General features: G+C 40.9%; 1 protein-coding gene across 1 annotated transcript in view; it reads right to left on the bottom strand.

Moving 5' to 3' along the window:
* grin2aa (glutamate receptor, ionotropic, N-methyl D-aspartate 2A, a) overlaps positions 1-14,929 on the bottom strand; it is a 250,249-nt gene that overhangs the window by 51,403 nt on the left and 183,917 nt on the right. The window contains exons 9-11 of the mRNA XM_048609677.1: positions 14,578-14,703; positions 8,095-8,324; positions 2,713-2,873 (exon numbers count right to left, since the gene is read on the bottom strand). Coding sequence (XP_048465634.1) covers positions 2,713-2,873; positions 8,095-8,324; positions 14,578-14,703 — 517 coding nt within the window. The remainder of the gene's footprint in view (positions 1-2,712; positions 2,874-8,094; positions 8,325-14,577; positions 14,704-14,929) is intronic.

Raw genomic sequence — 14,929 nt, 5'->3', positions numbered from 1 at the left:
ACGTTCAACGGAGAGGCACACAGCATTCCGGAAGACATGTAATCTGGCTGTAATTTCGAGAGACAAAATTCTATTTTATTTGACATAAGTGGGATGTGTATACATTGGAATAGCATATCATTAGAATCTTGTTTTATTTGGGAATAGTTAGTAGTTTGAAGGGGCTTATTTGGTTTGTTAATAGTTTAGTTAATTTGTTCACTGTTAAGAGTTAGATAAATAAATTGTTACTTGTTGATTGTAAAGTGCATGTCAGGTGTTTACTTTTTTTAACCACTAGAAGTTGCTAAAAGGCAGGTTACACCACTTTTCACACTCCTATAATCCACACAGATTATACAGTGATGTGCTCCTCTTTGGGTGTTTTGGTTTTAGTTCTCGGGGCTGGAGGGGAGCCCTGCTTTGTAACAATATGTGGCAGCTCAGATACTAAGGGCAATGTGTGCTACTTCCTAATTTTCCTTGCAAACCAGTCCCCGCCCCCATGAAGCCCTAACCAGAAATGGGATGAAAATTGGCTCCTCATTGTCTTAGCTCAGGAATCCAGGGATTACTGGTGCCTCTGATAATGCACTTCAGCATGAGTCAATACTTTCATCTCTGTGTATGTAACTTATTCCTCCTAACTCATTATGTGCTGAAGAAGTGACAAATGCTTTCAGCACAATTGGCATTTAGTAGGACTCCAGCTTAAAAAGAAGGTTCTCGTTACTTTAACAATATGCAACCTTAGCAGAAAACTCAGGCTTTGATTCAATATTGATCACCAACAAAATAAGTTTTTTTTGGAAAGCAGCAGTCTACATATATCCCAGACAAACAGGCAATTTGGGTTGGTATGGGAGATGATCTCTAAACTAAATTAATTTTAAATAGCACTTTTCTATTCTATTCTATGTTTCAGAGCTGAATAAATCCAGTCTTAGCAATTACAGAGAATAAAATGGCTGCAAATGAATAAACTGTAGCTCATTCCTCACGAGGCAATTTGAAATAATTGGCACCTTTATAAGGAGAGTGAAATTTCCCTTAATCATTCATCTATTTTCAGAAGAAGGCTGCTTTTGAAATCAGCAGCTTTAAGAGTTCCAGTCTGAGGCATTATACAGACTAAATTGATAGCAAAAGTTTAATCGACTCTTACTGTAAGAGGATTTAAGTCTAACTCTGATAAGCAAACTCCAACTCCATCCGAGTGGCTTACACCCACTGGAAACTAGTCAAGACTATTTAAACTCACAAGACAATATCCAGCTGAAGACGGGAAGAGTCTAAGCACCAGAGTCTGAAGCCCACTGTTGCCTGTTCTTGTTTATTTTTGATTGAGAGAATGAGAGGGTCCACGAGGCAGGAGGAGAATATGCCCAGCCCAATTTCTTGCCCCTGATCTTTCTCCCCTTCACCTTACACCTTCCCTAGTCCGTCACTCTCACTCTGAGTCTGTTTCCTTCCCCCATGCCTCCTCCAACCCTGGTCCGTTCTCCCCCAACCCTTGGTCCATCCTCTTGGTCTTTTCCATATTTCCAGCCAGCCCAGTGACAAAGATAAGCCTGTGGACACTTTTCAATAAATCTCCATCACGAGTTCATGCTTAAGTGTCTTCTTGTTAGAGCATACAGCACAAGCACCTCGGCGTGAGCAAATGCAGCCAAACATGAAGCCATTTGTGGCACTGTCTTTGTGCCAGTTCATTCAAAGAAGTAGATCTGTTTAATCCCACTGTAGCCTGCTTTTTCCCTGAAGCTCTCCAAAGGTAGGGGGAAAATGTTTAATTTCTTTTTGATTATCACAATTGAACTTGCTTCCACCACTCTATTAGGTCACGCATTTGAAATCATGACAACTCATCGTGTAAATAAGGCTCCTAATTTCTCCCATAATTCTTTCAACAATTATCTTAAATTTACCAGCTTGGCAGTGGAAACCATCATAAAGTCACAGAATCACGCAGCACAGAAAAGGCCCTTCAGTCTATCAAGTATGCACTGACCTGTCTATATTAATCCCATTTTCCAGCACTTGGCTCATAGCCATGAATGTTATGACATTTCAAGTGCTCATCTACGTACTTTTTAAAGGTTATTAGGTTTCAATGTTTAAAGGAAATAGCTAGTCCGTAATTGGTTGACCAGGTCTCCTCAGTTTGGAACATCTCTTTTAAATCTCCAGGGATAACAAGGTGTAGAGCTGGATGAACACAGCAGACCAAGCAGCATCAGAGGAGCAGGAAGGCTGACGTTTCAAGTCTAGACCCTTCTTTAGAAATGTGGGAGGGGAAGGGGATTCTGAAATAAATAGAGAGAGAGGGGGAGGTGGATGGAAGATGGATAAAGGAGCAGATAGGTGGAGAGGAGATGGACTTAGCCTTCTCTATTCTACAGCAGCTAACCCCAACTTCTCCCGTCCCTGCACACAACTGCAGGCCTTCATTTTGATTGTCACCACTCACAAATCCTCTTCGCACTCTTTCCAAGGCCTTGTCATCTTCACTATAGAACTGAACTCTATACCCTTGCTGAGGCCTTACTAGTGATTTACAAATGTTTATTATAGTCTTTTTGCACATTGCAGGTGTAAATCAAAACTGAAGAGCATTTTACAATCGGAAATCACACTAGGAAAAGCATATACAATATTTAGTTTTGAATGTGTTGAATTTGGACTCCTGACATTTGCTTTTGGATAAAACAGTAGGTGTTAGCTATTGCTTACCCAGTCTTCAAGCTGACCAAAGCATCTTGCACTCCTTTCTGGTTGTACTTGGACATATAGGCATGCATATCAGGGTAATTATTTCGAATATTTCTCTCAGTGCTGCCATTTGGAACAGTGCCAAATCGAAAAGGTGGCGAATGGTCATATGGCCTCTGAAACTATAAGAGACAGAAGAGCCATAGTGAACAGTTTTAGAATGACTTTCCAGCAATGATTCTCAAAACAACAGCACAAAATCGAATTTTTCATCCTAAACAGTTTCAGCATTTCTGTAGTAAATAGTAAGGGGCATGAAGATCCAACAGCATCAATTTTTGGTTAAGTATGTACTTGTATACCTTTGAAAGTTTTATGTCTCCCAGAGAGGCAGGTTAGACCCATGCCCTTCTATGTTAGCTCTGCCAAAGAGAGCCAGAGTTACACATTTTAATTGAGCAATGTAACCTGATGATGAAGGGCAAAAGCATCCCAAAAGGATGCATTTACAATCTCCTGCCTGCACAGACATTTATAGAAATTGAGTTCATTAAGTAACAGACATTTCACTTTACCTTCTGTACTAAGATGACCACTTAAAACTTAGTTGGGTACCCTACACTGTCAAACCTTAGTCATCTTACAAATGCTGGGTTCAAAAGTATAACTTCTAAAATCAATGGAGAAAACCAACACAGACGACATATATCAGTAAAAACCGAAAGAACAGCGGATGCTGTAAATCAGGAACAAAAACTGAAGTTGCTGGACAAGCTCAGCAGGTCTGACAGCATCTGTGAAGAAAAAAATCAGAGTTAATGTTTTAGGTCCGGTTTCTGAGGAAGGGTCACCGGACCCGAAACATTAACTTAGACTTTTGCTTCACAGATGCTGCCAGACCTGCTGAGCTTTTCCAGCAACTTCTGTTTTTGTTCCTGATATAAATCAGAACTTTACATATCAATAATATTCCTCTTCCAAGTAAAATGTTGCTGCATCCTCTTCATGCCTTGTAGCTGCATCATTTTTTGATGATCAGTGTAAATTATAGTTAGATTTTTATCAATGCTGTGGCTGTCTGTCACAGCGTTGTAAAGTCTGCATTCAATTTGTTTCGTTGCTTTCTCTCAACATCTCAATGTTAGCTGTCAGATAACTGATGGTATGACAGATTATATTTGGTTCAGTTGTAGGCAGAACTTCAATTCACGTGGCGTGGACCAGGTTAATAGCAATAATTGTTCTTTTTGTTATGACTTCTGTTTCACAGGATGTGGGCATCACTGGCAAGGCCAGCAATTATTGCCCATCCCAATGGCTTGCTGGAACATTTCAGAGAGCAGTTAACAGTCAGCCACACTACTGTGGGTCCAGAGTCACACATAGGCCAGACCAGGTAAGGATGGCAGATTTCCTTCCCTAAATGGCATTAGCGAACCAAATAGTTTTTTGAAACAGCTGAGACAGTTTCATGTTCACTCCTATTAGTCTCTACTGGGACTAGCTTTCAATTCCAGATTGTTATTAATTGCTTTTAATTTCCACCAGCTGCAGCGGTGGGATTTGAACCTGCTATCCCCAGAGCCTTGGCCTGGGCCTATTAGTTTTCTTGTCCACTTTAGCACCAACTCCTTTTTTATTCTTGGGTTATTAGCAATGACAAGCACTCACCAAATTGCAACAGTTTACATGGATAAGCATGCTCTTGTACTCATTCTTACCTTTTATTTCAGCCATTGTATATTGTTGAAACATGCCACTCCAGCTCACAGATTCAGATACAACAGAATATTTTCATCAGTGTTTTAAATCTGCATTTGATTCTTTGGAATGTCCTTCCTCCTCCGTTTTCATTCTCTTTTAGCAAATTCCACACTGCCCACTGTACTGTCTAACCAACAAGTTTAAGTCAACATCTCCAATCTGTTCAGCTCCTAACAAGGAAGTGCACCAGGGAATCTACGGGTCCCAATGGATCATCTTATCACTCGCTGAATTCCCTTCCTCCATCCATGATTGCCTACTGTATAATTGACACTACCCTCAATGGTACCACACTCATGGTGCAAGGACTTGTGGCATGAAATCTATCATTCCTCCAGAGAATCAGAACACAGGTGTAGCATCACACAACTCCCTACATTTAATAGGGAAAACATTTTAATTTTTGCAGGTTTAGAAAAATAATTTATGAAGCCTTATTGGCTCAAGTAGCTTTTGTTTTAAATAAAGAAAAAGCCACCACTGAATAGGCTTCTTGCTTGGCCAGAGCAATTTATCATTGTCACTAAAGGAAGTTGCAGGCACTGCACCATCGCAGACTGCATACCACACAGTTCAACAGATAAGCTTGATCTGCTCAGAACAATGCTTAAAATAGGTCAGGAATATTGACATTGTACTGCTAAATGACTAGTTACAGAAAGGTTGAAAACAGAATTGCTGCATTCTAAAAGATCAGCTGAAAGTGCTCTTCAAGGGCTGAAGTGACAAATGTTTTCATGCACAATTTTAGACATACAGCATCTCAAAATCTTTAAAAGTGGGCCAGTGAGTACTGTGTCCTCATTCAGAGAATATCCAAAACTTAGCAAGGAGAATTTCAAAACCACCTTCTACATTGTTTCAGGGCAAGCAGCATTTTTCTGGCAGGAAAATGACCCAAAAACCATTTCTGAGGATTTCTGTTTCCACCCCCAAATTGATTGTTCCCAATTCCATGAATTTATCCCCCCATTCTAACCTTCCTCTCTTTTTCTCCATACAATGGGCCCACCCAATCGTAACTGGTCTTATGTAAATTGCAGTGAGGGGCAGGAAAGCTGTCTGCACACTCACGGTGCTCTCAGGATAACTTAGACTGAGAGCTGTGGGGCAGAATTCCAGTTGGGATCCAGGAAGGCAAACAGGTGACAGATCCCTGACCTTCCTGTTTCGTACAGAATTGCACAAGGGATTTCTGAAACTGCCATTCTACAACCATAGACCTGAACTTATATTTTTAAGGTGAGAGGAGAAAGATTTAAAGAAGACATGAGAGGCAACTTTTTTACATAGAGCGTGTGGAATGAACTTCCAGAGAGAGTGGTGGATGTGGGTACAGTTACAACAGTTAAAAGACATTTAAATAACTACATAAATAGGAAATGTTCAGTGGGATATGGGCCAAGCGCAGGCAGGTGGCACTAGTTTAGTTTGGGATTATGGTTGGCTTGGACTGGTTGAACCAAACGGTCTATTTCCATGCTGTATGACTCTACAACTGTATAACTTCCCACTGTTACTGAGAGCGTGAGACCAGCGAAAGAATTTATCCCTATCCCCTGGGGGTCAATGAACCTTTGACTCTCTGCACTGTGCTATCCTGTAAGGATTCTTTTACACTTTAAACTCCTTTCAAGTTGAGTCTTACAAAAAGTAAAATGATCCCAACTAGCTGCAAATGCTGATAAATTTAGTAGAAATGCATGTTGCACAATAATATAAAATAAAATAACTCTGCAGTTAAGTTTTTCTATAAATTACCTTCTGCTGTACAGGTCACTGAAATGTTGGGAATTTCCTTTGACCCTTTCCAGCTCTATGACTGGAATCCCTTTGGAAATGCAGTGGAAATCCACTAACATGCACAAACTCTGTTTCAGTCACTTTACTGGTGACAGCATTGGAGAAGGAGCAGCTCAAAGAAAATTTGTGACTTGGTTGTGGCTCTATGTAAAGCTGTCACAGAGCTCATATGTACCTCAAAAGCAAATTGTAAATGAGACAGTGACTATTTTACTCCCAACTTGATCCCCTCTTATAAGTTTCCAAGTACTGTGCAAGGACCAGGCTCCAAAGATACTTTGCTTTCATTGCCTCAGTTATGAGGTTAAGCAAAAGAATTTCTGCCAGCAATATCTGAAACCGGGCACTTGATAGGGAGTGAATGGTAAAACAAGAGTTTTGTCTTCCTTCTTGTTCTGTCTATGAGGGAAGACAAAACGTCAAAGCCCCTATACCTCACCATGACAACACACTGCAAACCATCACACAATCTCTCAGAGTTCCTCTACTGTCAAACAGAAATTATGAAAATTCCCGGCAACATATTTAGCTTTCAGGAACTCCAACAGAGTGAGTGAAAGGAGCATGCCCCCAACTAACATTTACAAAGTGTTATTGAAATGGAAAATTGCATCACTTTGATGCAATCAGATAATCAGTGATAAAAAACAAACACAAAAAATGCTGGAGAAACTCTGTGGAGAGAGAAACAGAGTTAACGTTTCAAGTCTGGCATGACTCTTCTTCAGAACCACTTCACAAATCAGTGATGAAAAGCTGGAAGTATTTTGAGGGCTAACCAATGACTTAGTCATGGATGGGTTTTGAGGATGTTAGAAAGGAGGAGAGGGAAGCAGGGAACTTGAAGGCTTTAGGATGAGAATTCTGAAGTGTGCAGGGCTTACACAGGTGAAAGACATGGCCACGAGTGTTAGTCCAGAGGTCTGATATTCCTTTATCAGTGCTGTCCAGTATCAAACTCTGGTATATGCAGAGGAAATGCACCCTGGCTGAATCATAGAATCCCTACAGTGCAGAAGTAAGCCATTCAATCCAACAAGTCTACACCAACCCTCCAAACAGTATCTCACCTAGACCCACCACCTTACCCTATCCCTGTAACCCTGCATTTCCCATGGCTAATCCACCTTGCCTGCACATCCCCGGAAACTACGGGCAATTTAGCATGGCCATTACACTTAACTTGCACATCTTTGGACCGTGGGAGGAAACTGGAGGACCCAGAGGAAACCCATGTAGACATAGGGAGAACATGCAAACTCCACACAGACAGTCACCTGGTGGCACTTTCTGCTTACTTTATAACCCACAACAGTTACCTCTCCCACACCTATTTGCAAGGAGATTTAAGAAAACATTCCTGGGCTGAAGACAGTGGAAGCTTTTAATAATGTTCAGCTAACTGGAAACATTTTCCAGCATAAAGTAGGAAATTCATTGTCTCCAGGATTAATTACCTTTGGCTGGAGTCCTATCAAGTGCGTCAGTGGAACTGTCATGAGTTCTCAGCTATCAGGAATTGTCCCAGATGTGCCCCCTTATTGTGTAGCTGCAGATGCAGGATTTGTCCTCCCTAACCTCTTACCTTCTCTCCCCATCAGAATACCTCACAGCTACTGAAAGAGGGAGAACTCCAATCCTAACGCAAGCTTTGCCCCATTATTCAGGTCCCATCTGTCTCTCTTTTGTACTTGCAATAACAAAAGATACTGCAGAAATTTAAACAAAATCTTGTGACCGGTAACAAATCTATTCAAAGATATTTGAGGATATGCTTTCGACTTGAGGGGTTATTAGTTGAAGGCTACACCAACAAGTAATGAAAGCAATGATTACCTTTTTGTCACTGAGTCCAGTCACTTGGTCCACAAACTCCTCCTGGATCATAAAAGCAGCCAGGTTGGCAGTGTAGCTGGCCAGAAATATCACAGCAAAGAATGCCCATACTGAGACAATTATTTTACTAGTTGTTCCTCTAGGATTCTCTACAGGCACAGAATTATTGAAGACTAAGCCCCAAAGGAGCCATATTGCTTTGCCAATTGTGAATGATGGACCATGTGGAGCTGCAAACAAAGAACAAAGTACATGAACACATGAACACAAACTAGGATCTTGTGGATAAAGCTTCACAAAACACTCAGCGCAAAGGTTCTTTTCAAGAGTAATGCTTTCTTTCGCCGGTGCTTCAAAATCCACCCTAATCCCAACTTATTTTCTCATGCTGTCCTTTGAGAAGGCTTGACCATGAGACTCAAAGGAGGGGACAGCTTCACAGCTAAGTTTGGTCACAGCCAAATATTGCACTGAATTTTCATTGTCTTTAGCTCCCCACTTAAAGCTATTTGAAAGAGTTATTCACTTTTAAGCAGATGACTCGGTGGCATGTTCTTGAATGGAAATGTTTCACACTGAGTTCTCACTGCAGTCTGTAATAGTTCCTTGATAAGTACACAACTTGATTTTGGAGACAGTTTCTTGTTTGGTTAGTGTAGGTGATGAATGAATACCATAAAGAGCTTTTATTTTCTCAGTCCCTTAATATGAAAATATATGAAGTGCAGCTAGTGTAAAACAGCACAGGTGATTGTAAAACCAAAGATAAATTACAGGCAGGGCAACAACAACATACACAAAAATGAAATCTTCCAGAGAAAGTAAACGAATGAATACTGAACAGGTTGGAAATAAAATGTTACACGATGATTTTTGAAGAGTGTGGATGCAACATAGAAACATAGATAATAAGATCTGTAGGCTATTCAATCCTTCAAGCCTGTTCCATCATTAAATATGATCACCGTTAATCATCCAATTCAATACCTCTGTTTCCGCTTTTGCCCCATATCCTTTGATCCCTTTAGCCCTCAGAACTATATCTAACTCCTTCTTGAAAGCATTCAATGTTTAGGGCTCAACTGCCTTCTGTGGCAGTGAATTCCACAGGTTCACCATTCTCTGAGTGGACATTTCTCCACATCAGTAGTGCCAGGAGCCAGAAATTGCCCCAGTTTCCAAAATATTCTCCTCAACATGTCAAAGCTGGAAGGAGAAAAGCAGGAAGAGGAAATGCCAGCAGTTGGAGGACTGAAGAAATGCAGTAGAGGTTTGGACGTAGAATCATAGAAGATAGGAAGAGGCCATTCCACCCTTTGAGTGTGCTCCACTATTTATCACAATCCTGGATGATCGTCCAACTCAATAGCTTAATCCTGCTTTCGCCCCATAACCTTTGATCCCATTAGCCCCAAGTGCTATATCTAGCCACCTCTTAAATATATTCAACATTGTGGTATCAACTACTTCCTGTAGTAATGAATTCCACCAACTCACCCCTTTTTGGGTGAAGAAAGGTCTCCTCATCTCCATCCTAAACGGTCTACCCCAAATCCTCAGACTATGGATGTGTTCATTATGCCCAGTGTCACAATGAGGATGCACTTTAAATTGGAAAACAGCTATCATCATGTCAACTGCCACTTCAGAAGGCAGGTGGAGCTTTCATGCTCTCTACCAACTGCAGCTTCACTCCAAGTCAGTCTTAAATATTAGGAATTATTATTCCACACATGTCTTTGCATCCTCAAGCAAATGTCTTCTTAAATGCACTGGCATTGCACTACTCCACAGCTGGCTGAGCCAATCACTCCTCTCCCTGCTCTTTCTCAGAATTCACAGAATCACAGGATTTTTACAGAACAGAAGAAACTCATTCAGTTCTCTGTGTCTAGGCAGGCTCTCCAAATGAACATCTCACCTCGTGCCATTCTCCTGTTTTCTCCCCAATACCTTGCACATTCTTCCTTTCAAATCACCATCAAATTCTCTTCTGAATTGAACCTGCCTCCACCATACTGTCAGGCAGTGCACTCCAGACACTAACCACTTGTATGAAAACATTTTTCCTCATGTCACATTTTCTCTATATTTGCTCTGTCTAAACCTATCATGATTTTGAATACTTCTATCAGTTCTCCTCTCAGCCTTCTGTTCTTTTTTCACAGCTTCTCCAGTCTATCTTCATATTTGAAATTCCTCTTCCCTGGAACCATTGTCACAAACCTGTTCTCAACAGCAGTTTCTTCATCAGTCTTCTTTCTACCTACTCTATGGTTTCTTTCTTTCCTCTCTCAGAAGGACTGCAGATTTAAAGTGAGGAGCACATAGTTTAGGAGAGATTTGAGGATTTTTTTTCACCTAGAGGATAGTAGAAATATGGAATTTGCTGCCCGAGGGGGTGATAGAGGGAAGTACTCTTGCATCATTTAAGAAGCATCTGGATGAGCACTTAAAATGCCAGAGCATAGTAGGCTATGGGTAAAATATAAGTAACTGGGGTTAGTATAGTTTGATGTGTGTTGGTCAGCACAGACATGGTGGGCCAACGGGCCTGTTTCTATGCTGTATGACTCTACGAATCTATGACTCTCTCTGACACAGTGACAGAGAATAAACAAACAAGAGGGAAAAATAAAGAAAAATTCTTTGGCTTTGAAATCCTTTGGGAAATGCTGAGGTGAAGCAAGGCATTCTTTAAAACAAGGCCTCACACTTACCTGTGCTCTGTTCGCGACAAACGATAACACCTTCCAATCGCCAACCATTTTAACTCCCCCTCCCACTCCCTGCATGACATGTCCATCCCGGGCCTCCTCCAGTGTCACAATGACACCACCCACAAACTGGAGGAGCAACACCTCATATTCCGCCTCAGGAACCCACAGCCCAATGGCCTAAACATGGAATTCACTAGTTTTAAAATCTCCCCATCCCAACCTCCCTCTCATCCCTACCTCCTTGACCTGACACAACCTATTCATCTTCAATTCCACCTATCCACCCCACCCATCCCACTGACCAATCCCCACCACTCCTGACCTGCACTCACCTATCACCATCCCATCTACCTTCCCCAGCCCTTTCTCTATTTATTTCAGAGCTCCCTTCCCCCTCCCCATTTCTGAAGAAGGGTCCCTACCCGAAACATCAACTTTCCTGCTCCTCTGATGCTGCCTGGCCTGCTGTGTTCTTCCAGCTCCACACTGTGTTATATCTCACACTTAACATGCCGTGTCTGACCTAAAACGTCACCTCGAATTTTCACTGATAAAACCTTTAGTTCTCTCAGGACAGTGATATGAAAGGAATTCCAGGATTACATACACATATTAATCAATTAAAACCTTCTAACTGATTAAAGATGTAACAGCATCTTAGGTTTGTTTAGTACATCCTCATCAATGGTGTGACCCTTTAATCTTTTACTTATAAATTCTGTGTCTGCTACTACCTCTCTCACAACACCTGAAGAAGGACTAAGACTCCAAAAGCTTGTGTTTTCAAATAAACCTGTTGGACTATAACCTGGTGTCGTGTGATTTCTGACCTCAGTACTCAGAACCACCATTTGTTATGGCATAATCTTATCGTTCAGCCAATTTATGATTTATTTTTTAGTACCTACGTACATTGATTATCACTGGGAGTAATGGATGCTGCAGAGGCAGTTACAAGAAGGTGACCATGCAACAAAATGGAGCCATCTTTGGAAGTCTACTGAAGGTTTAAACATAAGAAATGCCCACAGTTCATCAATGCAGAGGAGAATGGTCATCGTCCAGGCTGTTGCCTTTAGATTCTTGTGGTTAACTGTGAATCGAGTGAATTACAGGCCCTCAGCTTGCCTTGCAATTGTTGCTGGTCTTCCAATTCAATAGAAAGGTTGCCCTCAGTACATAGGATGGTTAAGAAGCCATTTAGCACACTTCCCTTCATTATTCAGAACTCTGAGTTTAGGAGTTGAGATGTCATGTTGAGGTTGTATAGGACTTTGGTGAGGCCACTTCTGGAGTACTGTGGCCAGTTCTGGTCACCTTGTTGTAAGGAGGATATTATTAAACTGGAGAGTGTTCAGAAAAGGTTTACCAGGATGTTGCCAGGAATGGAGGGTTTGCATTACCAAAAGAGGCTGGATAGGCTGAGACGTTTTTCACTGGAGTGTAGGAGGTTGAGGGGTGACCATAATTAGGTTTGTAAAATCATGAGGGGTATAGATAAGGTGGATGGCAGGTGTCTTTTCCCTAGAGTGGGGGAGTTCAAGACTAGAGGCCATATTTGTGAGTGGAGAGAGATTTTAAAAAGACATGAGGAGCAGCTTTTTTACCTAGAGAGTAGTTTGGGTGTGGAATGAACTTCCACAGCAATTGGTGGATACAGGTACAGTTACAGCGTTTAAAAGACATTTAGATAAGTACATGAATAAGAAAAGTTTAGAGGGATATGGGCGAAGCGCAGGCAGGTGAGACTTGTTTAGTTTAGGAACATAGTCGGCATTTCCATATTGTATGACTCTAGGATTCTATAACAGTTCTGAGTTCTGACGAAGGGTGACAGAACTCAAAACATTAACTATTTTTCTCTCTACAGATGCTGCCAGACCTCCCAAGTTTCTCCACCACTTTCTGTTTTTGTTCCAGATTTCCAACATCTGCAGTTTTTTTGTTTTATTTTAGCGCTGAAAAAGTTGCCTTTCCCTAAGAGTACAAATATTTTATTAGCAAACCGGATGGCTGCTTGAGATACAAGGCAATTGGTGGCAGCATGGGGCTAACTTCACTTAGAATATTGTTAAGAAACCATTCAAAATAATGTTCAATATCTTCTGATTGTGACATACCATTCAGGATTTGGAAATGACTGACTGTGCTATGTTTTGATAATAAATTCAGCAGTAATTTGCAAAATAAATACATAATTTGCAGCTCAGATTACTGAGTGCCTCTTTTCTAACCAGAATGATCCCTGTACTTCTCAAGATTTGGATATCTCAAAGCATTTTACAGCCAATTAAGTATTTTTGAAATGTATTTACCACTGTGAAAAACAGCATCAAATATACAAGATTCCACAGCTACAGTGTGTTAATGACCAGCTAATCTATATTAGTGCTTTTTGGTGAGGGCTAATTATTGGCCAGGGCTTTAGAAAGAGTAGGGGAGTATATCGACAACTGTACAAGGTGTTGGTGAGACCACATTGGAAAACTACAAGCAGTTTTGGTCCACTTATCTAACAAAAGATATCAATTCATTGGAGGCAGTTCAGAGAAGGTTCACTATGATGGTCTTTCATATGGAGGGATTGTCTTATGACCAAAGGCTAAATAGTTTGGGACTCTACTTGCTGGAGTTTAGAAGAATAAGAGTTGATCTCATTAAAACCTATATAATTCTTGAGGGGGTGACAGGTTAACTGTTGAGAGGATGGTTCCCCTCATGGGACAGTCTAGGATCAGAGGGTTTAGTCTCAGAATAAAGGGCATTAATTTAAGACTGAGATGAAGAGGAATTTCTTCTCACAGTGGTTTGTGAGTCTTTGGAACTCCTTAACCCAGAGACCTGTGGGATATGTTCCTATGTGTATATTTAAGGCTGAGATAGCTGGGTTCCTGATCAGTAGGGAAACTAAGGTGATGTGGAACTTGCAGGAAAGTGAAGATGATGAGTGTCAGATCGGGCATGATCCTACTGAATGGCAGAGGAGGTTCGAAGGGCTGAGTGGTCGATTGTTCCTATTTCTTATGGTCTTATACTGAGTGACAGGAGAACACTGATTCGTTGGCAAGTGAAATTGGATTGGTAGCGGTGATGTCATGAAGAGTGCAACAGTTAATTATGAATATTCTTGCAAATTTAACAAAACAAAGAACTATGGATGCTGGAGATCGGAAACAAAACATAAACAGGAATTGCTGGAGAAACTCAGCAGGCCTGGCAGCATTTATGGAGAGAAAAAACAGTGTTAAAATTTCAAATTCATTCTGACTGGACTCAAAATGTTAACTCTGTTTTCTCCCCACAGCTGCTGCCAGATCTGCTAAGGTTTCTATAGCTATTTCTATTCTTACAGATTGTCTTGTTTAGTGCAAGATGAAAAGCTTCAATAAAATGTGTCTTTTCTCAGCAACACTTCAAGTGCACTTCATTAGATTAAAAAATAACACGCTGTGGTTGTGAATGGTGCTTTATAAATTACAAGTAATTATTTTCTTTAGTTCATGATTTTGAACACAGAATGACCAAGAACTGTCCTACGTTCCTGAAGCAAGAGAGAAATCTCATGTTGTGAAGTACTATGAGCTTTCTTTCACCCAATCCAAGTGCTCTGCTAGGCGTAGAATTAATGTTCAATGCCACGCCAAAATTTAAGTATCAGCACCTACTATGTAATTTGTAATGCGCTGCGACATAAGGAAATGTGTTCATTTTCACAGTTTTACACAAAGAAAGAAAAGCAACCAGATAAAAGCATTCAGCTTACCTCTGCCTTTTGCCAAATTCCTGTTATACCCGACTGGGCTGAAGTACTCAAATGCAAAAACTGCAATAGCAGACACAATGAGCAACGTGACAAACATCATGACCCACACAGCAGCACTGAAGGGCTCTGGAAAAAAACAGAGATAAAGCCTGAAGTAATTCCATAAATCATTCAAATGCAAGAAAGCATCGTAGGACAACCATTGGCCCTACGGTGTCAGCAAAAGAGAATAGCACAATCCTGTGAATGGCAACATCCTGTTTAAAAATATTTCACCATCCAAATTGGCTGTAGCTTAGCGGAAGCCATTGGGAAAACTTTTACTTAAGATAAGACTTTGTTTGCTCACATG

The sequence above is a fragment of the Rhincodon typus genome, chromosome 21 (assembly GCF_021869965.1).
Source record: "Rhincodon typus isolate 14 chromosome 21, sRhiTyp1.1, whole genome shotgun sequence".
Taxonomy (NCBI): Eukaryota; Metazoa; Chordata; class Chondrichthyes; order Orectolobiformes; family Rhincodontidae; genus Rhincodon; species Rhincodon typus.
Note: the sequence above shows the minus strand (reverse complement) of the source record. Positions and strands in the feature narration are given on the sequence as shown.